This window comes from Hylobates moloch, unplaced genomic scaffold (genome assembly GCF_009828535.3).
Source record: "Hylobates moloch isolate HMO894 unplaced genomic scaffold, HMol_V3 SCAFFOLD_6, whole genome shotgun sequence".
NCBI lineage: Eukaryota > Metazoa > Chordata > Mammalia > Primates > Hylobatidae > Hylobates > Hylobates moloch.
Window position 1 is genome coordinate 154,513,866 of NW_026652281.1, and position 24,903 is coordinate 154,538,768.

Below are 24,903 nucleotides of genomic sequence, written 5' to 3' on the forward strand. Positions count from 1 at the left end.
ACAGGCACCCATCACTACGCCTGGCTGATTTTTGTATTTTTAGTAGAGACGGGGTTTCACCATGTTGGCCAAGATGGTCTCGAACGCCTCAGCCTCTGAAAGTGTTGGGATTACAGGCGTGAACCACCGTGCCCAGCCAGATAAAGTTGTTTTAATCAAATAGTAACTTCCAGGAAAGTCTTAAGTTTTCATGTATTTGTGGCTAAGAAATAAGTGAGATGATCCCACCTTATGATCTATATAAGGGTGCAAAGTGCTATTTCTTCCTTTTCTGACTGACAGGTGATATACAACCCTTCCTGTGGTGGATATAAAGAGCAAGGTGCCAGCTTTGCTTCCACAGAGGTTAAAAAATATGGCATATTTTAAAAGCTCCATATTAACAAAGGAACACCTTTAACACACACACACGCACACATATACACACAATTATACTGCAATGTAATTGTGCTGTTCATAAGCTAATTATATAATTCACCAAAGACTTTAATTCTTAGTGCACTCAAGCACCCTGGTCTGGAAACAGCGCTTAAGTTTCAAGTTGCATGAGCAAGGCCTCTCAGTTCTGCCAGTATGGCTGGAAGCCTCAAATGCTGAAATCTAAATGTGACATTCACCCCGCACCACCAATCACAGCCCTCCTGAGATGAGTTTTGATGGCGAGCTTTGGACTGGGGTAGAAACGTGGATAGATTTTTGCAACTTCTGCTTTGACTTCGTTGCTTCGCCTTCTTTGTGAACCCTTCAGGGATAAGAGAAGTCTTCCTTCAGGATGTGACTGACACCTCAGCTGGCGCCTCTAAGCCTCACTTTCCTTAATGTAAAAGGGAAATGATATTAGGATCGCCTTCCCTAGGGGAGGCAGGTGAGGTCGGTTCCCTTTTTTGGTTCAGCTACTAGTATGAACCCTGCCTAACCCCGCTGTTTTGGGAGACAGTCCGTGCTCACTGCACCGCTTATTAATCAAAGTGACTTCTCATCTCTCCCAGTCTCAGCTTCACCTCCGTTAAGTGGGAAAAACAGGATGACAAGTGCTCGCACTTGGCAGCCCTTTTTGAGCCTTGAGGGCTTCGGTTTGTGGGTGTCATTTTACTATGCTACTTCAGTCTTCCCTTAGCTTGTCACGGACCCAGGAACAGCACACGCGCTGAGGAAGTGGTGGTGAAGTGTGGCGTTTCCTCTCGGGGCTGGCGGATTCCACACGCGGAGCTGCGGCTCCACAACCCGCTGGGCAGCGAAGGGCGTGGGGAGGGGGCGGGTCTCGCGATCGTGGACAACAACTCCCAGCATGCCCTGTGTTCCGCTGGGCCAAGTCTCGCGCGAGATCCCGCGGTCTCCGGAGGCTTTATCAGCAGTGCTGCCTGCCCGCTGGGTGGGTAGTGCTGCCTGGTGGTTCCTGGGGACCTTCGAAGTCGCCGCCGCTCTCGCCATGGCTTGGGTCCAGACTGCGCCACAGCCTCTCGGGAGACGTGGGCCCTCGGAACCTTTTTAGTGCCGGACTCCGGGCCGCAGGCAGTCCCGCGGCAGCAGGATCACAGGTGAACTGATGGCGGGCCTGGGCCCTCCCTTGGGGCTGCGTTCTCTGCCGATCAGGAGGGGCGCTTCCGGCGAGGCCCGATCTCGGGGCCCCTCCAAGCCACTCCCCTCTCCCCACACCCCTTAACCCTTCATCCCGGCTCCGAGCTCGGCTGGGTCGCCTCTTGCCTCCCTGGCTCCGCTCTCTGGGGTCTCCGTAATGGGGCTCCTCTCCGGGGATGCCCTGCAGCTCCCGTACGAGCTTCCCCTCCGCTTCGTGGGACCAGCCCAGCCCGAGCCCCCGCGGCTTGTCCTCAACCTCATCTCCCCACACCCCGCCTTCGGCTAGGGTCCTGGCCCTAATCTTAGCCTAGAGGGGTGGGTGAAGCAGCTGGCCTTTTACATCCTGGCGGCACCGTCTTGTATATTGTGAAGGAGAGGCAGAGGGACGGTGAGCTGGGGGTGGGGGCACAGGGAAAGGGGAAGGGAACGTGTCTGGGGCAGAAATGCTCCTTGGACTGGGAGGATGGCTGAATTCGGCCTTTGCGATGCTCGTTAGTGAAGAACTATCAATAACTGGTTTGCTCTCTCTGAGTCCTATCGGGATAGAGGGACGGTGTAGCAAGCCGAAAAATAATAAGAGTAACTTTCTCAGGCCCTCGTTTTAACTCTCCTGTAAACTGGGCATGAAACTACCTACCTTGCACACGGACCACTTAGCTGTGACCGCGGACAAATTTACTTAACTCCTCTGCTTTTTAGTTTCCTTCTCTTTATTATTATTTTTAAATTTAAAAATTTTTTTTTAATTTTTATTTTTGAGACTGAGTCTCACTCCGTCACCCAGGCTGGAGTGCAGTGGTTCGATCTCGGCTCACTGCAACCTCCGCCTCCCGGGTTCAAGCTATTCTCCTGCCTCAGCCTCCTCAGTAGCTGGGATTACAGGCGCCCGCCACCATGCCCGGCTAATTTTTGTATTTTTAGTAGAGACGGGGTTTCATCATGTTCGCCAGGCTAGTCTCGAACTCCTGACCTCAAGTGATCTGCCCGCCTGGGTCTCCCAAAATGCTGGGATTACAGGCGTGAGCCACCGCACCCGGCCAGTTTTCTTCTCTTTAAATTTGGGATAGCCTTTCTATAAGAGATAGCTTAAAAAGAAAATTGGGGCGGGGCACGGTGGCTCACGCCAGTAATCCCAGCACTTTGGGAGGCCGAGGTGGGCGAATCACAAGGTCAGGAGATCAAGACCATCCTGGCTAGTGCGGTGAAACCCCGTCTCTACTAAAAATACAAAAAATTAGCCGGGCGTGGTGGCGGGCGCCTGGAGGGTGAGGTAGGAGAATGGCGTGAACCCAGGAGGCGGAGCTGGCAGTGAGCCAAGATCCCGCCACTGCACTCCAGCCTGGGAGACAGAGTGAGATTCCGTCTCAAAAAAAAAAAAAAAAAAAATTGGGATTGGGATAAATAATATCTACTTTGCCATCTTGCTGCAAGGATTAAAAGACAAGATAAATGCCGTAAATAGTTTATAGTGTTAGCTATAAAGAGCAAATTTCCCTACTGTAGTATCTAGCCGCTTGCTGTGAGTTAAGAAAATCAAATGAGTGTAAATAGCCCTTGCAAGGTTGTTGTGGGGAATAAACAAGTGTTTGGCAGACTCTGACGGGCTGTTCCGATGCTGGCTGTTTGTTGTTATTAGAACTTCTGGATGGACTCTTCCCGGGAAGCTTTGCTCATTTGCAGCAGCTGGACCATGTTCCTCATTAACATCTGTCTGTCAGCTTAGTCGTCACATCATTTCAGTGTGGTAAGGTGACTTATTCACCATATATGGCGTCTTAGCTCTGTCATCTCACAGGTGTTAAGATCAGCCACAGGTGTGGTGGCTGATTTGACTTTGTCCTTCTTTTTTCATTGGCATGTTTGTCACCCACTGGCTCTTGTATGTGTGTTTCAGCCTTGTAAACAAGCCGTACAATGCTGTGTGCCTGTCAGAAGAACAGCATTGCTGCTGCTCACCATAAGAAAATGCCCTTTGTTATTTTATTAGGTGGCAGGGACTCAGCTCGGAATTCTGTATAGAAAAAGCACCTGGATCCCAGTCTTTCAATGGCTTCAAGACAACCAGAAGTGCCTGGTAAACTTAATTCTTTTTGGTAAAATCATGTTTTGCCCTTATTAATGTGTTAAGTTAGACAGAAACCATTTTATCTGAACTATATGTTAATGGTTAATCTCTGCTACCAAGCGAGTATTTAGACTTAATAGATTGGCTTATTTTATTTTTTTGAGATGGAGTCTTGCTCTGTTGCCCAGGCTGAAGTGCAGTGGCACAATCTTGGCTCACTGCAACCTCCGCCTCCTGGGTTCAAGCCATTCTCCTGCCTCAGCCTCCCCAATACCACCACACCAACCTAATTTTGTATTTTGTAGAGATAGGTTTCACCATATTGGCCAGGCTGGTCTGGAATCTCACCTTTTTTTTTTTTTTTTTACTACAGGCGCCCACCACCTCGCCCAGCTAATTTTTTGTATTTTTAGTAGAGATGGGGTTTCACCGTGTTAGCCAGGATGGTCTCCATCTCCTGACCTCATGACCCACCCGCCTTGGCCTCCCAAAGTGCTGGGATTACAGGCGTGAGCCACTGCGCCCGGCGGAACTCCTGACCTTGTGATCCGCCTGCCTCAGCCTCCCAAAGTGTTGGGATTACAGGTGTGAGCCACCACGCCTGGCCAGTTTTATTTTATTTTTGAGATGGAGTCTCACTCTGTTGCCCAGGCTAGAATGCAGTGGTGTGATCTCAGCTCACTGCAGCCTCTGCCTCCTCGGCTCAAGTGATTCTCCTGCCTCAGCCTCGAGTAGCTGGGATTACAGCTGCCTGCCACCACGCCCGGCTAATTTTTGTATTTTTAATGGAGACAGGATTTCTCCATGTTGGCCAGGCTGGTCTCAAACTCCTGACCTCAGGTGATCCTTCTGCCTTGGCTCAAAGTGCTGGGATTACAGGTGTGAGCCACCGTGCCTAGCCTTAGATTGGCATCATTTAAATATTTTATTAGCCGCTCAGCCATGGTATGAAACTTAAAGAGAATAGTCACTTCATTTAAGGGTATTATGACAAGTTTGTTACTTTCCTAGTTATCAAATAATAATTCAGAATAAATTGTGCAGTTCTTGTAGTAGGTACCAAAGTGATTAAACTCACCTTTTTGGGGGTGATGGGGAGGTGGGATGGAAGTCTTGGTAAAAAGGCACCAGCCTGCTTAAATGGCAGATTGAACTTAACCATGAAAATGCTCACAGCAGCCCTTAATGAGTCAAGTTCTGGGTTATTAACACCATTGGTGACTACTTGAATTGTTTCATGAGAAAGGAAAGTGATTTTTAATTACATCTGAATCGCTTAATTTCTGATTCTCGGTAAAGTATGATGACGAAGAAAGATGATGGTTCCTATCTCTCAGGGTTGTGAAGATTAAACAAAATATGTAAAAACAGGAGTGATAAAAATTAGTGATAAATATGTATTTACTGCCCAGAATGCATTTGGTCTGTCTTTTTTTTTTTTTTTTTGAGTCTGGCTCTGTCGCCCAGGCTGGAGGGCAGTGGCACGATCTCGGCTCACTGCAAGCTCCGCCTCCCGGATTCAGGCCATTCTCCTGCCTCAGCCTCCCGAGTAGCTGGGACTACAGGCACCCGCCACCATGCCCACCTAATTTTTTGTATTTTTTTTAGTAGAGACGGGGTTTCACTGTTTTAGCCAGGATGGTCTCGATCTCCTGACCTCGTGATCCGCCCACCTCGGCCTCCCAAAGTGCTGGGATTACAGGCGTGAGCCACCGTGCCCGGCCTGGTCTGTCTTTATACATATTTTCTAGTAAATACTAGCTGGCTTTATTGGTTTTAGGATGGCTGTTCAGTGGGAGTCTTTAAGATGTTTTTGAAATTGCTCCCCAAGTCTCCCGTATTCCCCAATATAGATCCATCTCTAGTCTTAACATCATCAGCTCTGTTTTAGTTTGTCTTTCATTGTTGCTGTGATTACCATAAACTCCATGTAGCCATCGCGAGCCATAGGGTTGTGCCCATTCAGTGAATGCTTTGTAGTGTGTTGCATGCAGAGTGTGTGCACTGGTTCAGGTCTGTGTTCCAGTTCCCAGCGCACTCTTTCAAGCTAGGTGATACTGGGCAAGTTGATTGTGAAGATGGAAAATTTGAAAATGGGAAGAATATCTGCTTAATGAGGATTAGATAAGATGAGGGATGTAATTGTCTAGCAAGGAGGAAGACTTAGTAATTATTTGCTGGTGTGTGTGTTTGAGATGTAATGCACATATCATAAAATTCACCCATTGAAAGTGAACAATGTTGTGATTTTTAGTATATTCACAGGGTTGTGCAAACAACACTACTATCAATTGCAGTACATTTTCTTTTCTTTCTTTTTTTTTTTTTGAGATGGAATCTCGCTCTGTTGCTTAGGTTGGAGTGCAGTGGCGCGATCTTGGCTCTCTGCAACCTCCGCCTCCTGGGTTCAAGCAATTCTCCTGCCTCAGTCTCCCAAGTAGCTGGGACTACAGGCACACACCACCACGCCTGGCTAATTTTTGTATTTTGAGTAGAGATGGGGTTTCACCACGTTGGCTAGGCCGGAATGCCTGACCTCGGGTGATCCACCCACATCAGCCTCCCAAAGTGCTGGGATTACAGGCGTGAGCCACCACACCCGTCCAAACTGCAGTACGTTTTCATAATTTCCAAAGGAAAACCTCATACCATTAGCAGTCGTATCCTCACTCCCCCCCACCCACTCCCTGGCAACCTCTAATCCTCTTTTTATTTCTATGGTTTTGTTAATTGTTACTAATAGCAATAGTAATAATGATAGCTGCTTGGTCCCCTTGCCATTTAAATGGAATCTTTTGTGGTTTTGGACTTATTGCCAGGCAGGTTGATGTCTTAGAGAGTGTGATTATATGATTTTAGCAACAGGAAAATGTCACCTTTCAGGTAGGCTGTGGACATTAGTTCTGATATGCAAGGATTAGCAAACCAAACACAATGAACTTGGCTCCCTGGTCTGGCACAGCCGAGAGTGCCCTTGAATGGGGTGGCTGCATCACAACCGGACATGCTGGGTGTCAGTTCCAGTGGACAAGAATGGCAGGATCAGCTGGTGGTGGTTTGCGAGAGTGGTTGTCAATAATTTCTGTGATGGAAAGTGACTCTACTGTTTAAATAAATCATACAGAACAGTTGAAACTACAGACGATGCCAGACAACATTTCTTGTAGTGCTGGTGTTTTCTTTGGTGAGGACAGGAAGGTAGAGGATTCACAGACCTTGGCTGAGCCCCAGGTAGCCATTTTCTGAATGAACTTGGGAAGGTCACTTTACCCCTAGGCCTTAGTTTCCTCATCTATGAAATGGGAATGAGAACTTCGTACCCTCGGTCATTTCGTATCCTCAGTCTTGCATGAACTGAGAGCCTTAGTATTGCAGTAGGGGGTGGCTTCTGTGGCATAAAGGACACAGCTTTGAAATCAGATAGGTTTGGGTTTTGATTCCAAACTGTACTTTGAAGTTGTGGTCAAGTACCTTTAAATGGAACTTCAGGATTCCTGATCCATGAAAATTAGCTGGACGTGGTGGCACATGCCAATAATCCCAACTACTCGCTAGGCTGAGGCACTTGAGCCCAGGAGGTTGAGCCTGCAGTGAGCCGTGATCGTGCTCTGCACTCCAGCCTGGGCAACATAGACTGTGTCTCTAAACAAATAAAAAAGAAAGGATTAGGTCCCCTGAGTGGGTTAAGTGGACCACCCAAGGTGTCAGGCATAGAGGAAGGGATTGGTACCACTGCCTTTCCTGGATGGGATTAGCTACTCCAAAACAAGCTATTTTGCTCTGTTCAAGAACAAGGGTATTTCAGAGCTTTCCTTCCTGCAGATTAATTTAAAGCTACTAGTATGTCCAGTTGCCGAACCTGTCTTGACAGGTGTCTCTGTTCTTAGCTCTTGAGGCTAGTGGGCCTCTAGGCAAGATGTCCCTGCCCATCGGGATATACCGCCGGGCACTCAGCTATGATGATACCCTCGAGGACCCTGCGCCCATGACTCCTCCTCCATCGGACATGGGCAGCGTCCCTTGGAAGCCAGTGATTCCAGAGCGCAAGTATCAGCACCTCGCCAAGGTATCTGACCCTGCTGGCCACTTCTGGCATACGCAACCCCTTTGTCCTTCCTCTGCTCCAGAAGCCTTCAGCGGCTCCCCGTGCCCACGGAACTGGGCAGCAACCACTCCCTGTATGTGTTTTCTGTGCCTCAGTTACAGCTGTCTTTTTTTCTTTTTTAAGATTTTATTTTGTTTAAAAAAAAAATCAGTAGCTTTAGGGTTACCCGAGGTGGTGTTCGCATGGATGAACTGTACAGTGGTGAAGTCTGGGCTTTTAGTGCACCCGTCACCCGAATAGTGTACAGTGTACCCAACAGACGGTTTTTTAAATCTCCCTCCTTTTTTTTTCTTTTTAATTCAAAACTAGAATGGCCTTGTCTGCTCCTGAGACTCTTCATATTCCCCACAGAGCTAAATCTAAGCTCAGCATGATCCACGGTCCATGTGATCTAAGTCCTGCCTGCATCTCCCCAGCTCCCCTACCTAGTGCTTGAACCATGCAAGTTACCTAAAATTCTTGCACTTAGCAGCGTATTTTCTGCCTGTCAGCTTTTGGCTCACACTGCCCTGATTGTTTAGGATGTTTGTCATCCGCATCCTGTCGTCTCACCTCTTCTCCCACTCCATTTGCCTGAAAACTGGTATCCTTTAAGTCTTAGCTCCAAAGTCTCTTCTGTGACAGTTTTCCTGACATCTCCGTCCTCCTGATAAGGCCATCACCTCTCCCTCTGAGCTCCCCACGGTACCATGGTCCCCGTCGTCATCCCTGCATTGCTTTCTCATACTCCATTAGCTTCCTGAGGACAGGGGCCATGCCTAGGTTTGTACTCTTATCTTCAGGATCCAGCCGATGGCCTGGCATAGATTCCCAAAAAAATGCTCATTTTGTGATTGGGGAAAAAAATTGGCCCTTTCTTGAACACATGCTGTACCTCTCCTCATGCTGTTCCTCCAGCCTCAGCTGCCTTTGCCCATGGCCGTCCTCTGTAAGAACTGCCTCCTTCCTAAGGCCCTTCCGAACACACCTCACAGTCCTTCGTGCAGTCTAGTTTTGTAGGTTCGCATTATTGGAGCCTCTGCTTCCCAACCTCAGGGACTCTCTCCCCTCTGACTGTCCAGCCACCAAGAATACAAGAAAGGCTAGACTGTTGCCTGAACAAAGTAGGCCCGCCAAGTTCACATAAGGCTGTTTAACCTGTAGCTACAGTTTCTCTGAACTTTGAGCCACATGATAGCTCAGGGCCTGACGGGCAGTACACAGTAAGGGTCCACTGAAATAGGCCTGGGTGTGAGTCCCAGGTGGTCTGTCCTGGCAAGACCTTGGGCACACAACTTTACCCTGAGCCCCAGTGTCTCCCTCTGAGAGCTGGGAATACCTTATGTCATAGAGATGTTGTGGGGATTCAGTCAGGGGATGTAAAGGGTTGGCACATTGTGTGTTAGCTGTGTAGCTGATATCATGACCGCGGGCTCCCTACTTAACGTTCTCTTAGTAGAGCCATATTTGATTCTTTCTAAGGAGTGTTTTTCCCCCTCCAATAGACTCTCAGGGCAGAAGGCTCCTTTCTAAGAAAGTGCCCCCTATAGCTCTGGGGGATATTCCCTCTATCAATTATCTACTGAAATATGACCCAGTCAGTTGTTCAGGAGAGAGTATTCCATGTAACAAGTAGCAAAAGGGCAAGGAGAAAAGGCCTACTGCAGCTTGCCTGTGACGTCAGAGCAGTGGGCTTTAGGGTCCAGAGCAGGAGGTAAGCAGGGCTTCTGGTGGCGCTTCCCGGGCCACACACCCTGCTGATGGCTCCACAAGGCAAGGGATGAGCGGGCTTCCAGGTTTCTTCCGGACCTCAGCCGGAACAGCTGACGGCTTGGAACAGCTGCTCCAAAGGAGAGCTCCGCTTGACTCATCGCATGCGATCTTTCATTTGCCCTAACTCTTCCCATGTTAGGAATCAACCGTCTTCCCAGTAAGGAAACAGGCTCAAGTTTTACTCAAGGTCACAGCTTAAAGGTATAAATTCTGTTTTGTAGTAAGGATACAACATTTTTCAGTACTTTTTATCTGTCCCCCCTTTTTTTCAACTTCTTACTTTCTTCTCAGTTCTTCCAGACAAGCACAGAATAAAGAATAGGTCTTGTTCTCTCCTCCCTGCTAGGCCTGAGCAAGGTATCAGGTGTTTCGATTGCAGAAGGTGGAGGCTGCCAGCTCTTGCATGTTGAAAATGAGGAGCTAAGTAGATTTTGTTTGTTTCAAAAGACCATTACTTGAACCTTGAGAGCAGTGGTCCTCAAGGTGTGGTCTTGGGACCGGCAGCATCAGTAACACCTGGGAATTTATTAGAAACAAATTCTTGAACTCCACCCCAGACTAACCGGGACCTACTGAATCAGACTCTGAGGTGGAGCCCGGCAGTCTGTTCTAATGGCTGGCACAGGGTCAGAACCACTTAGCCAGTGCTCTCATCAATTAAGATCTAGCACAGTGCCTGGGCTGTGGTCAGTGCTTCGTAATAAGCATTTCTTCTGCATTCTTAGGGCATAGTACTATAGTATGTTGGAAGATCATAATCTGGGAAGGTGGTAGACGTCAGAGCTTCAAATTCTGGCTTTCCCACCTTTATAAATGTAAACTATTCACCCAATGTCTTTCTTTGTTGTCTCTATGGATAATACCTAGCTAGCTGGGTGGAGATGACCAACTCCTCCCTTCAACGATTTCCTCACTTACCAGATTAATGTTATTTCAGTAACTTCCTCCCCAAAGTAGTAAGTTTAGGTGTGTGACTCCCCTGCCCTGCCTAAGTGCTTCTGTACTGTACCTCTCTTGAACAGGTGGAGGAAGGAGAGGCCAGTCTACCCTCCCCTGCCATGACCCTGTCATCGGCCATTGACAGTGTGGACAAGGTCCCAGTGGTGAAGGCTAAAGCTACCCATGTCATCATGAATTCTCTGATCACAAGTAAGCACTCTTCACCCTCAGAGTAGAGTGCCATAGGGGCAGGGAAGAGTTGAGGCTTCCTACAAGCCGATTGGAGATGATTCTGCAACACGCTCGCCTCACCTTATCCTAACAAATGTCAGTTTGGCTGCTGAATCATGTCAGTATTGAAGCTCCATTTATTAAGTGGAAGATTTGCCAAATGTTAAGCATCTTATCTGATTTAGGTGCATTCCTGCTGCCTTGTTGATACAATCTAATTTTCCCAGCTCTGTCACTGTGGCCTTGGGCAAGCTACTTAACTACAGAGACTGCCCTGCTCTAAAATGGGGAATTTCACTGGCAGGTTGAGGTGAGGATCAGAGGGCCCAGTGCTCAGTGGCTGGCAGCTGCTGCTGTTACTGTTTCAAGCTCTGCTGGAGAAGGCATTTCCCACTTGCCCCAGTTTTTTTTTTTTTTTTTTTAAACAGCTCAAAGTTGGTCTACCAGGAAGAGGACCAGGTCCAAATGTCTTTAGTCTTAAGAACGTATGATTGGTCGTCCTAATGAACCCTGATATGAGAACTTGGATTTTTTTTAACCTTATAACAAGCTAACTAAACTTCTTCATTCGGAGGACTGTACAGGTTGCTGTGGGAAGTTAACAATTAGATACGTGGCTCTGCTTGTCAGCAGTTGTGCCCCTACCACAGTAAGGTACATAGAGGTTCTCCTTGGTTGGCTCATTTTTGAAGTCAGAAGCCCTTGTTTATCTTCTCCGGGAGGGCATCAGTTTGTCCTGGGCAATTCCTAGTGAATTCACCAAGAACCAAAGGTCCAAACTCTTACTTTGGTTTCTCTTTTTTTTTTTTTTTTTTTTTTGAGACAGAGTCTCACTCTGTCACCCAGGCTAGAGTGCAATGCTGTGGTCTCAGCTCACTACAACCTTCGCCTCCCTGGTTCAAGCAATTCTCCCGCCTCAGCCTCCGGAGTAGCTGGGACTACAGGTGCCCGCCACCATGCCTGGCTAATTTCTGTATTTTTAGTAGAGATGGGGTTTCACTCTGTTGGGCAGGATGGTCTCGAACTCCTGACCTCGTGATCTGCCTGCCTAGGCCAACCAAAGTGCTGGGATTACAGGTGTGAGCCATCGTGCCCCACCTATACTTTGATTTTCTTATTCACATCTGTTGAATCAGCAACACTACTTTTATTTTACAAGCTTGAGAATGTGTTCTAGCAGTGTTACAAAACTTATTCATTGTTCTTTTAGCACAATGTAACTTTTTTTTTTGAGACGGAGTCTCGCTCTGTTGCCCAGGCTGGGGTGCAGTGGCACGATCTCGGTCGGCTCCCTGCAAGCTCCGGCTCCTGGGTTCACGCCATTCTCCTGCCTCAGCCTCCCGAGTAGCTGGGACTACAGGTGCCCGCCACCACGCCCGGCTAATTTTTTTGTGTGTATTTTTAGTAGAGACGGGGTTTCACCGTGGTCTCGATCTCCTGACCTCGTGATCTGCCCGCCTCGGCCTCCCAAAGTGCTGGGATTACAGAGGTGAGCCACCGTGCCCAGCCTTTTTTCTTTTTCTTTTTTTTTTTTTTTTTCTTTTTTTTTTTTTTTTGAGACGGAGTCTCACTCTGTCGCCCAGGTTGGGGTGCAGTGGCGCATTCTCGGCTCACTGCAAGCTCCGCCTCCTGGGTTCACATTCTCCTGCCTCAGCCACCACACCCGGCTAGCACAATGTAACTTCTTTTTTTTTTTTTTTTTTTTTGAGAGGAGTCTTGCTCTGTCGCCCAGGCTGGAGTGCAGTGGCACAATCTCCACTCACTGCAAGCTCCACCTCCCGGGTTTACACCATTCTTCTGCCTCAGCCTCCCGAGTAGCTGGGACTACAGGCGCCTGCCACCATGCCTGGCTAATTTTTTGTATTTTTAGTAGAGAAGGGGTTTCACCGTTTTTTAGCCAGGATGGTCTCGATCTCCTGACCTTGTGATCCACCCACCTCAACCTCCCAAAGTGCTGGGATTACAGGCGTGAGCCACTGCGCCCGGCCACAATGTAACTTCTTTAATGAAAATAGTTTATTTTCATTAAATAAATTCATCATCACCGGGGGTGATGGCTCAGGCCTCTAATCCCAGCACTTTGGGAGGCCGAGGTGGGTGGATCACTTGAGGTCAGGAGTTTGAGACCAGCCTGGCCAACATGGTGAAACCCCGTCTTTGCTAAGAATACAAAAATTGCTGGGCGTGGTAGCGTGCGTCTGTAATCCTAGCTACTCTGGAGGCTGAGGCAAGAGAATCGCTTGAACCTGGGAGGCAGAGGTTGCACTGAGCTGGTATCATGCCGCTGTACTCCAGCCTGGGCAATAAGAGCGAGACTCTTGTCTCAAAAAAAAAGATAGTTTACCAACAGTACAGAACATTCTGACACTCCAGTATATGAATGTCACTCATACTTATTTGGCTTACCCACTTCCACATACATGCATATTTTTATATAACTCTAGGTATAGTAAATATACCATTTTTTTTTCAATTAATACTGCCATGAACTTTAGATGTTGCTATAGTCTTAGGTTTTAAAAAGCAGCAATTAAGGTTGGGTGTGGTGGCTCACAGCTGTAATCCCAGCACTTTGGGAGGCCAAGGCGGGCGGATCACGAGGTCAGGAGTATGAGACCAGCCTGGCCAACATGGTGAAACCCCATCTCTACTAAAAATACAAAAACTAGCCGGGCGTGGTCGCGTGCGCCTGTAATCCCAGCTACTCGGGAGGGTGAGACAGGAGAATTGCTTGAACCTGGGAGGCAGAGGTTGCAGTGAGCTGAGATCGCACCACTGCACTCCAGCTCTGGGCGACAGAGCAAGACTCTGTTCAGGAGGAGAGGAGCGGGGTAAGCTGCATTTAAACTCGTGGTATTAGTTGGGTGCAGTGGCTCATGGTTGTAATCCCAGCACTTTGGGAGGCTGAGGCAGGAGAAATGCTTGAGACCAGGATTTTGAGAATCAGCCTGAGCAACATAGTGGGATCCTGTCGCTATTAAAAAAAAATTCCTGGTATTGGTATACTGTAATTCATTAAATCCCTTCTTTTTAGATTTTCAAGTGACTACCTGGTAAGTCTGGAGAACATCTTTATGCATTTAGGTTTTTTTCTTTTCTTCTATTTCTGATGGAAGTACCTCCTTAGAAGAATGACTGAGTCATAAAAGGCATCTGGTATCTAGTCTTTTGGTCCACAGCTGCCACACTCCTGTATGTAACAGTGTATTATGTAGTTTGTGCACAGATTAAGCAGCAAGTCAGCCGTTATTCATTCTACAGCAGAACTAACTTATTATGAGATAATCAAGTCAGACTGAAGGAATCTTGAGTGGAGTATGTCAGCTGTGCCAGGCACCGGGATGGGTCATTTCACACAGGAGAAATGTGGAATCAGTAGACTTTGGCTAGCTCAAGGCAGGCTATCTAGTTTGAATCTAGATGGTACCTTGGTGCCATCTAGCCTGAATGTGGCCAATTTCTCTTTGGCAAAAGTTTTTGTGTGGGTGACGAGGGTGGTGAATCTCTCTTAGAAAGTTTTATATTTGGAGAATTTTTACTGTGTCGGGATATCAGCTGCCTTCTCCATGCTGCATTTCTTTTTCTTTCTTTCTTTTTTTTGAGACAGAGTCTGTTGCCCAGGCTGGAGTGCAGTGGCACAATCTTGGCTCATTGCAACCTCCACCTCCCAGGTTCAAGCGATTCTCATTTCTCAGCCTCCCAAGTAGCTGGGATTGCAGGCGCCCGCCACCATGCCCGGCTAATTTTTGTATTTTTTTTTTTCTTTTTGAGATGGAGTTTTGCTCTTGTTGCCTAGGCTGGAGTGCAATGGCGTGGTCTTGGCTCACTGCAAACTCTGCCTCCTGGGTTTAAGCAATTCTCCTGCCTCAGCCTCCCAAGTAGCTGGGATTACAGACATGAGCCACCATGCCCAGCTAATTTTGTATTTTTAGCAGAGACAGGGTTTCTCCATGTTGGCCAGGCTGGTCTCGAACTCCTGACCTTAGGTGATCCTCCTGCCTCGGCCTCCCAAAGTGCTGGGATTACAGGTGTGAGCTACTGCATCCAGCCCCATGTTGCATTTCTAAATACAAAGAAAATGTCACCATGTACAACTAAGAGGAGGGTGGGAGTATTGACCTCAAGGTTCTTCAGCTGTCCCTTTAGGAATAACCTCTTCAGCTTGGTGTGAGGGAAGGCTTCCTTCTGGCTAGAGAGCCTTTGTGTGAGGTTCAGAATTACTACTATGGTGCCTCTCTGGGGAAAGTTTCCTCTTCTTTGAATGGTCAGTGTGGTCTCTTGCTTCTGGGGAGAGTAGTAGATATTCATGTTGTCCTCCCTATTTTGTGATGGGAGAAGGGAATGGGCATGACTGTCATCTCCTCTGTTCCCAGAACAGACCCAGGAAAGCATTCAGCATTTTGAGCGACAGGCAGGGCTGAGAGATGCTGGCTACACACCCCACAAGGGCCTCACCACCGAGGAGACCAAGTACCTTCGAGTGGCTGAAGCACTCCACGTAAGCTCTTAGGAACTTTCAAAAACAAAACCTTCAGTGTTCATGGCTTGAAATGTGGCTGTGGTTTCGAAGTTACCAGCTCAGTTAGTTGGGGGCTGTGGAGTTAGTCTCGCCCCCCAGCTCTTAGCCTCGTAGTTTTTGCTTATCCACCTATACAGTGGGATGTCTGTCTTGCTGCTTCTGGTTAGCAGGATCAAGTGAGAGCCTCAGCTTATATATACATAGGAGTACTTTATGAACCATAAAGCAAATGTGGAGTATCTTGGGGAGAACTGGGCAGCCTCAACAGAGGTTAACAGCTTAACTGGAAAGGAACATCATGCTCTGCATTTAATTTTAACAAGTTAAAATCAAATGTGGAATTGGAATGTTTTTGCTATTTCATTTCTGTAAGTGAAGAATTTTGGTAAGGGTTAATTTAGTGATAGCCAAGTATTTGAATGAATAGTTTCAAATGACTTTCTTTCAGCGAAAACCGCTTCATACTGGATAGTGTTTTATGATCGTGAAGCACTTGCATTCATTTCACCTCACGATCACCTTTTGGGGCAGATGGTCTTCTCCATATTTTGTAAATGAGGAGATTGAGGTTCGAGGCCATCTATTCAGCCAGTCATAGTACCCGAACCCAAGTCTCCTGATGCCTTACTTCCTGTTGGCTTCTTCCTCCTCATTCCAAAGCAGCCTGGAAATCTGGCTCCTGAAGGGGCTCATATGGAAGTGAGGGGCAGATTGTGAAGAGACACAATCACAGTTAAGAAACCTGGGCTGGCTTCTTTAGGCAAGGGTGGGTCAGAATCCAGGCTTGTTCCAAGCTTTAAGAGTTCTGAACAGGGTATGATGAGGGCAAGGTGAGGAAAGCACAAGACGCAGGAAAGAATCATGGTATACATTATACGTAACGAGGAATAACCCGGATCTGGTGGTCTGTGGGTGGGGATATAAAACTGTGGCCTGTTTGCAGTCACCCAGGCTGGAGTACAGTGTTGTGATCTCGGCTCACTGCAACCTCTACCTCCCGGGTTCAAGTGGTCCTCCCACCTCAGCCTCCCAAATAGCTAGGATTACAGGCATGCACCACCATGCCTGGCTGATTTTTAGTAGAGACGGGGTTTCACCATGTTGGCCATGCTGGTCTTGAACTCCTGACCTCGTGTGATCCACCTGCCTTGGCCTCCCAAAGTGCTGGGATTACAGGTGTGAGCCACCACACCCGGCCCTGTTTGCATTTTGTAATGAGCATTCCAGATGATTTTTTTGCAGGCTAGGTTTAAAAACTGCTATAGGAAATCAGGTTTGGGCTGGTGGCCAGTTGAAGCTTTCAAACAAGACAGATGCTTCCAGAGAGGGGCACCATCAGCCTTTGACCCTTAACTGAGAACTTTCCAGGATAGGTCAGTGAGAATTCTATTTGAGCAATTCACCTTATATAATGGTAGGATTGACTTTGGTTGACCCATTTTTTGTGTCTTGCCCATAGGAGTAGAACATGAGGATGGCTGAAATATTAGCTGTAACTTACATCTTGTAACAGATTGTCAACTTACATGAATGGATCTGTTGAGTGTTTGAGAAAATTCAAACGTGATCATTGTTTGGCGTGCAGCTTAGGTTAAGCAGTGGCATGGCAGGCCTGGAGGGAGGAGACAGCATGGGAACCTTGCTCTAGAAGAGCTGAGACGTAGACCTGTCTCTCCCCATTAGACTGCGAGTCAGAGGAATGCTCACGGTGCTGAGGGAACCCAGAGTGGCTGACTATGGGAGAGAAGGAGGAGAGAATGGAACAGGCTCCTCAGAGGAAGCATTTAGCTGAAGAGAAGCAGCATGCCTGAGTATTGGCTTGGAGAGACTGAGAATGGCAGGGCTTTGTACATGGTAGGAGCGGCAGCGAGACAAGAGCTTAAGCCCTGCTTAAAAGGCCAAGAAGGCCGGCAGCTAGAGTTCTGGCTCTTCCATTTTACTGTCTGGGGGAATGTGGGGCAATTACTTCACTTTTCTGAAAGTAAAAGTTGTAGTGTAAAGCTTTTAAGTACAGGGATGTTCATGATATAGTGTAGAATGAACATATTTTTAAAGGAGATGGAGTTCCATCTAGTATGGCAAAAACAAAGGACTACCTGTTAGATCATCCGAAATCATTCCACCTGTAGATGTCTTCTGCCTAAAGTTAGAATGCGAACCAAATTGTTTATGCCTAGACTTAGCTGTTTGGAGTTTGCTTTCATTTTTAAAAAGTCTCTCTTCTTACCCATCTGAACAGAAACTAAAGCTACAGAGTGGAGAGATAACAAAAGAAGAGAGGCAGCCTGCATCAGCCCAGTCCACCCCGAGCACCACTCCGCACTCTTCACCTAAGCAGAGGCCCAGGTGAGCCCTTCCTGTGGCCCTTCCGAGTTCCTGTGTGCTTCAGGAAAGCTCGTGTGGCAGACGAGGTTGTATTTAAGCCAGAGGGAGAAAGGATAGTTCCCTGTTCTTTTGGTGTGAGACATTTCTAGGGGCGAAGGAAGAGGTATTTTAGGATATGTTTTGTTCTTTCTTTCCCAGGGGCTGGTTCACTTCTGGTTCTTCCACAGCCTTACCTGGCCCAAATCCTAGCACCATGGACTCTGGAAGTGGGGATAAGGACAGAAACTTGTCAGATAAGTGGAGCCTCTTTGGACCGAGATCCCTTCAGAAGTACGATTCTGGTAAGGCAGCACCTTCAAAAAAGAGAGTGGCATGGCAGACATCTTACCATATTGTATATCGGGAGCTGCCTACTGGTTTTGAAATCATTTGCACTCTGGTTCACTTTTGTAGGAAGTTTTGCCACCCAGGCCTACCGAGGAGCCCAGAAGCCCTCTCCATTGGAACTGATACGTGCCCAGGCCAACCGAATGGCTGAAGATCCAGCAGCCTTGAAGCCGCCCAAGATGGACATCCCAGTGATGGAAGGAAAGAAACAGCCACCACGGGCCCATAACCTCAAACCCCGTGACCTGAATGTGCTCACACCCACTGGCTTCTAAAGCCCTCTTTCCAGGGATTCTGGTAAAGGTGGTTTCTTGCACCCCACTCCCCTTTCACCTTGGCTTTGACATAGGAAAGGTATATTTAAAAACTTAATCAGCTGGGCGTGGTGGCTCACGCCTGTAATCCCAGCACTTTGGGAGGCCAAGGTAGGTGGATCACCTGAGGTCAAGAGTTCAAGACCAGCCTGACCAACATGGTGAAACCCCATCTCTACTAAAAATACAAAAATTAGCCGGGCGTGGTGGTGGGCATCTGTAGTCCCAGCTACTTGGGAGGCTGAGGCAAGAGAATCACCTGAACCCGGGAAGCAGATGTTGTAGTGAGCTGAGATCGTGCCATTGCACTCCAGCCTGGGTGACAGAACGAGACTCTGTCAATAAAGAAATAAATAAAGTAAAAAACCTATTAAATTGAGGCTAGAGCTGGAGATGTAATTGGTTTTTGAGAAACATTAGTACAAAGCTTGCCCTTGTTGTGTGGAAGAAGCCATTTTGTACTGCTTTAAAGTTAGACTAATATTCTCAGCACAGGTGTATGGGGACCTCATTACCTATTTTTTTGTCATTTACCCTAGGTAAGAACTTTGATCACCGCTTACTAGGTAAAGAATGTTTGTGCTGTTCCAAAACACAGGCTTCTTGATTCCTTTACCACTACCCATGTGAGCACTGACAAATCATGGCTCAGAGGTGCTCACTGACTCGCTGAGACGACTTTGGCCCTGTTGATGGCTGGTGCTGTGCTCCAGCCTTATCAGTTAGGGGACCCAAGATGTGTTTGGGACCTGGGTACAGGTAAAAGCCAGACTTAGCAGGGACCCCTCTTTCTAGGCTGAACCTTGAGTCCCCCTGCTTTTTGGTAGACCTAATGGATCACTGTCCTGCAGCTAGTTCTTCATGTGGGGCCTCTTAGGCCAGTGCCAGGGGAGGCACGCTCCTCTTTCCACGCCACAGAACAAACACTACTCTAGCAGAGCCTTTCTTGCACTTTAAAGTGAGATTAATTTAGCTCTAACTTGGTTAAAAACTTCCTAAGAGAGAAAATTAAGTCTACTAATTTGGTATAGGTAAATGGACATTAAACTTTTTTAAAGGAAAGGAGATGGTAGGTGCAGTTAGATTATAGTCTTGAGGTTCATGTGAAGCCAGTGGTGTTAACTTATTTTGATTTCCTTGTTCAGGTCAGGGCCTGGAACGCCTGTGCGGGGAGGTGAATGAATTCAAAATTTTCTGTATGAAAGCATTTTTCACCAAAATGAGCCTCATCCCTTTATGCAACACATAACCTTACTGAGGGAGGGAAATACAGAAGCCACCTTTTTATTTCTCTTCACTGTGTACAAGTTCAGTTATTGTCTTGAACACTGTCTCAAATACCTGTTTTTCGTTTTGAATAGTACCTTGTCTGTATAAGAAGCTGGCCTTTCCATAGAGAGGCCCTGGAGTCTAAAATTATGAGAACAATTAATTTATTTGTCTTCTATTATGATCTCTTGTTTTGACAATAAAAATCCTTACTACTTTCTCAAATGTGGCTATTTTTTTATCCTTTTAACAATAGTTATTCCACTCTGCCTACCCAGAGTCACAGTGAACTTGGTATTTTGAAAAACCATTGCCTTTTTATTGTCTCCTTTTAACATCAAATGTTTTATAACACACTTGATCCTTTTGTTTCTACCCCCTATTCATTACAGTCAAATTAATAGGCAGTATAATAGGTCTAACAGAATGCTTGCATTTCATTAGGGAAAAATGAACGTCTCTCTCCTGAAACAGGTTGTCGACATAATATTGGTGTATAGAGTGGGTTCAGCAGAGGGATGTTTTTCACATCTTGAATGAAAATGTTAAACGTGGTGCACACAGTATTAACCTGTTTCAAAAAAGTATAGATAAATAATTTATTTAAAAATATATATACCTTGTATATTTAAGCCATATTTGAGAACAAGCTAGGATAGGATTATTTAAAAAAAGATATTTACTAGAGTTAGAAATTGCAACCTACTGATTAAATAATACAGGTTTGGTCCTGTAAGATTTTAACCACTTTTCTTACTTTTAGAGCTTCTAAGTAGTTGGAGATAGAGTTCAGGAGGTATTCTTGGCATTCAGTGCTTGGCAGGCCGTCAGGAGCTGCTCCAGCCCTTTTGAGAGGGCTCTGCATCAGGGTTCAAGTCCGCAGCATAGAAGAGCAGGAGCTTCAACAAGTGCACTTTGTCTTGCAGTTGGGGGACAAGAGGCTCCCCCAGCATCTGGATCAGGCGGCTGCGGAAGGCCTCAATCTGCTTCTCTACGTCCACCACTGTGATGTCATCTCCTTGCTGGGGTTTGGGCTTAATCCTTTTGATTATTAAGTCCTTTCGGTCGATCACGGAACTCCTTAAGTGTTCTGCAAGAAGGAAAAAGTCAGTTGGGTGCTCCGAACTGCTTTTTAATTCCTTTTTTAAGAAGCCTAATTTTGGTAGGTAGAGACTTGGCAAAGACTTGTTGACTAGCTACAGGGATACAAGTCGAAGACTGTGTGAGTGCCTGCAGTAACTCCACTTCCAAAAGGCCCTTTGTTCTCGGTTCTCTCGGGTCCTTAAGTTTTACATTAAAAAAAGTGATATGGTTTGGATCTGTCATTTTTTATGATCACATAACATGGTCAAAAAATGAAAATACTGAGGAAACAATTAGACATCTTCCTCTATTCCATGTTCTAGCCAATAGTATTTAACATGAGTATGATCATGAATAAACAACTAGACAGTCCCAAATTGTAATCCCTGATGTTGGAGGTGGGGCCTGGTGGGGGTGATTTCTCATGAATGGTTTAGCACCATCCCCTTGGTGCTGTTCTAGTGATAGTGAGTTATCATGAGGTCTGGTGGTTTAAAGTGTTTATGTGGCACCTCCTCACTCTTTATTCTGCTCTGGCCATGTAAGACATGCCTGCTTCCCCTTCAGCCATGATTGTGTTTCCTGAGGCCTCGCTAGAAGCAAAGGCCACCATGCCTCCTGTACAGCCTGTAGAACTGTGAGCCAACTAAACTTCTTTCCTTTATAAATTACCCAGTCTCAGGTGTGTGTGTGTGTGCACGCGTGCGTGTGTGTATACTTACCTCAAGTGATCCGCAAGCCTCGGTCTCCCAAAGTGCTGGGATTGCAGGTGTGAGCCACCGTGCCTGGCCTACTCCATGTTCTTGTCAACAGTATATAACATGAGTGCGATCGTGAGTAAGCAATTAAACAATCCCAATCATAGGACATGTACAAAATAACTGGCCTGGACTCTTAAAAAATGTCTATTATGAAAGACAAGTAAAAGCTGGGAACTGTGCTAGACTAAAGGAGACCAAAGAGTATGACTGCCAAGTACAGTGCTTCATATTTGACCGTATCCTGGCTCAGTCTAAAATCAACTACCTACAAAGGATATTACTGGGACACTATTAGATAATATTCTATCAAGAACAAGTTTCATGGCAGGCTGTGGTGGCTCATGCCTGTCATCCTAGCACTTTGGGAGGCGGAGGCGGGCAGATCACCTGAGGTCAGGAGTTTCAGACCAGCCTGGCCAACATGATGAAACCCTGTCTCTACTAAAAATACAAAAAAATTGGGGGGAGGGGGGAGGGACAGCATTAGGAGATACACCTAATGCTAAATGACGAGTTAATGGGTGCAGGAAATCAACATGGCACATGGATACATATGTAACAAACCTGCACATTGTGCACATGTACCCTAAAACCCTAAAGTATAATAAAAAAACAAACAAACAAACAAACAAAAACAAAACAAACAAAAAATAAAAAAATAAAAAAATAAAAAATAAAAATAGATGGTTTTTAGAAAATATAAAATGTCAAAATTGTGAAAATAAATTAAGTATGAACAGATAAATATCTATAAATAAATTGGTAATTAAAGACCTTATCCAAAGACAAAAGCTTTAGGCGTATCAGGTTTTACAGTGAGTTTTACCAAGACTTCAAAGAACAAATAATCCTTTTAACAAATAAATTGTTCTAGAAAAGAGGAAAAGCTGCTTTACTCTTTATTTCAAAATCAGATAAAGACCATATAAGAAAAGAGAATCATAAACTCAAGTTGCTGGCTGGGTGTGGTGGCTCACGCCTGTTATCCCAGTACTTTGGGAGGCCTAGGTGGGTGGATCACTTGAAGCCAAAAGTTCAAGACCAGCCTGGCCAACATGGCATGGTGGTGCGTGCCTGTAATCCCAGCTACTCGGAAGGCTGAGGGTGGGAGAATTGCTTGAACCCCGGAGGCGGAGGTTGTAGTGAGCCAAGATCACACCACTGCACTCCAGCGTGGACGACAGAGCTAGACTCCGTCTCAAAAAAACAAAACAAAAAAAAACAAAAAAAGAAAACAAGTTTCGTGAGTGTGATAATGCATAGTGGTATGAAGTACAATATCCTTACGCTTAGGAGATACATGCTGAACATGCTGAAGTACTTAAGCAATAGAATTATGATGGCGCACTTATCAACTGTTTCAGAAAAAATGGTATATACATGGATCAATAGGTAAACCAAATGTGTCAAAATCTTAGCAGCTAATGAATCAGCGTAAACGGTATATATATATGAGCGTTCGTTGTACTATTCTTTCAGCTTTTCCGTAAGTCTAAAAATGAAAATACTCAGGAAAACAAAAAGTTATAAAGGTATCTCATCCCAAATCTACAGGCCAGCCCCAATAGATTCTAGAAGTGTGTGGAATTGAGGCAAATGAGCACAAAGTCACATTAGGCAAATGTATTGAGACAGTTCTGGGGACTTGAAGACTTCCAGTTGCACATAATACACCATCATTTCTCAGTCTCCTCATTTATCAAACGGGGATGATGGCACTTTCACTAACAGTTATTAAAAGGATTGAGCTACACTGTATCCAGATTTAGGACACAGAACAAATCATTTTAAGCGGTATGTCAGCTTACATTTTAAGCGGTTTATCAGGTTACATTTTCAAGTAATACATTCAATATGCTTTTTCTCAACCTTCAGATGAAATGACGGAAAAGTAAAATCTCTCAAAACTAAAGTCTGTAATCTGTGAAGAAGTACAATAAGTATACAACAGCATGTTCAAAAAGTCTGGAAACACAGGAGACAAAGCTGCCTCGAGATGGAAGTGCAAGGCCCTTTCAACATTCAAACAGCACACATTTACTGAGCACCTAGTGCATATCAGGAACTGGCTAGAGTCTGGGGACACAGTGGAATTTACAGCCTTGGGCCCAGTCCTTGTGGACTGATATTCTAGTTGCAGGAAGCCTGACAATAAGTTAGTCAACAATATTGATTATAGTTTGTGGCAAATGCAATCAAATAAATAAATCAGACGCTGTGATAAACAGTAACACTGAGGGGAATAAGGGAAGCAGCGCACTCTAGCCAGGGAGCGTCTGTGAGCTGAGTATTGACGGATGAGGAGGCAACCATGCAAAGCTCAAAGGGAAAAGCAGTCCATGGAGAACAGCAATAGCAAATGCCCTGAGGAAAAGCATGCTTTGAGAATGAGACAGAAAATCAGGGTAGGAAGCCTTCTGCCATGGTAAGACGCAGCAAGAAGTCCTTCCCGGGTGCAGCCCCTATACCTTGGACTTCCCAGCCTCTGGAACTGGGTGGAAGCACTGGTACCACATGTTAATGGCATCCATGGAAGGCAATGAAAATTACATTTGATACTTAAACTGTTTCAGCTAACGTAAGGTAATGACTTTAAAAATTGAGAAACTTAAAAAAATCAGAGTAATAAAAGGGAGACAAGTACTAGATGAGATTGGAAGGTAGGGTAGGCCACATTATAATGTGGAGTTTGGGCCGGGCGCGGTGGCTCAAGCCTGTAATCCCAGCACTTTGGGAGGCCGAGGCGGGCGGATCACAAGGTCAGGAGATCGAGACCATCCTGGCCAACACGGTGAAACCCCGTCTCTACTAAAAAAAAATACAAAAAATTAGCCGGGCGTGTTGGCGGGCACCTGTAGTCCCAGCTACTCGGGAGGCTGAGGCAGGAGAATGGCGTGAACCCGGGAGGCGGAGCTTGCAGTGAGCCGAGATCGCGCCACTGCACTCCAGCCTGGGGGACAGAGAAAGACTCCGTCTCAAAAAAAAAAAATAAATAATAATAATAATAATGTAGAGTTTGGCCTTTGAGAGCAAACAGGGTATCTATAGACTTAGAGGGTTGTAAACAGGGAAATATGAGCTGTTTCATTTGAGACTTGTTAAGAACAGTCTTAGGAAGAAAAGAGCCTTTTTGTAGACTTTGATTTTCTTAAGGCATGTGCCACTCTGAAAAATGTAAAAATGATTTTGAAAAAAGTGGAAAAAAAGTTGACTGAATAGGGTGGGACAGAGGACACTTAGAGGGCAAGCAAGAAGAATTCAGAGTTTACTAAATCATGCAGGAAAGTTAAAGAAGCAAATGTTAGCAGTGCCCATCTCAGCATTGTCTATGGGGGAGGAAACCCTGGCTGGTGGACTTCAGCCCTGCTGGTCTAGTCAGCAAGGCCTTGGATTTTATGCTTCGGTAGGGATGAGAGTTATGTCAGAGGTTGCTGATTACTGTATGAGGACATTTAGCATTGAAAAGGGTTTGAGCCATAATGCCTGGCTCAAGATATTTCAGCTGACAGTATTGTTAGTAGTTTTGGATCAATACAAGAGTTAGCTATTATTTCTTCTTCTTCTTCTTCATCATC

General features: G+C 46.0%; 2 protein-coding genes across 4 annotated transcripts in view; one reads left to right on the forward strand and one right to left on the reverse strand.

Moving 5' to 3' along the window:
• Nucleotides 1-1,403: 1,403 nt before the first annotated feature.
• KIAA1191 (KIAA1191 ortholog) lies at nt 1,404-19,710 on the forward strand. 3 transcript variants are annotated; one of them, XM_032158784.2, is made up of 9 exons: nt 1,404-1,538; nt 3,215-3,322; nt 3,566-3,652; nt 7,531-7,709; nt 10,523-10,649; nt 15,044-15,168; nt 17,429-17,535; nt 17,713-17,855; nt 17,968-19,710. In XM_032158784.2, exons 3-9 carry the CDS (start codon nt 3,625-3,627, stop codon nt 18,174-18,176), a joined length of 918 nt encoding a protein of 305 aa, XP_032014675.1. In that variant the 5' UTR covers nt 1,404-1,538; nt 3,215-3,322; nt 3,566-3,624; the 3' UTR covers nt 18,177-19,710. The 3 variants fall into 3 exon arrangements, with proteins under 3 accessions (XP_032014675.1, XP_032014677.1, XP_032014676.1); XM_032158785.2 differs by lacking the exon at nt 3,215-3,322 and having other exon boundaries at nt 1,452-1,538; XM_032158786.2 differs by lacking the exons at nt 3,215-3,322; nt 3,566-3,652 and having other exon boundaries at nt 1,441-1,538.
• Nucleotides 19,692-24,903, reverse strand: part of SIMC1 (SUMO interacting motifs containing 1) — a 34,313-nt gene continuing 29,101 nt past the window's right edge. Inside the window, exon 7 of the mRNA XM_058440386.1 lies at nt 19,692-20,574. Within this exon, the coding sequence (XP_058296369.1) occupies nt 20,312-20,574 (263 nt within the window). The 3' untranslated portion in view covers nt 19,692-20,311. The remainder of the gene's footprint in view (nt 20,575-24,903) is intronic.

Coding starts and splice junctions, on each gene's coding strand:
- KIAA1191 (XM_032158784.2), top strand. CDS start 3,625: ATGGCTTCAAGACAACCAGAAGTGCCTG. Junction 10,650..15,043: donor CATGAATTCTCTGATCACAA/GTAAGCACTCTT, acceptor CTCTGTTCCCAG/AACAGACCCAGGAAAGCATT. Junction 17,856..17,967: donor CCTTCAGAAGTACGATTCTG/GTAAGGCAGCAC, acceptor TCACTTTTGTAG/GAAGTTTTGCCACCCAGGCC.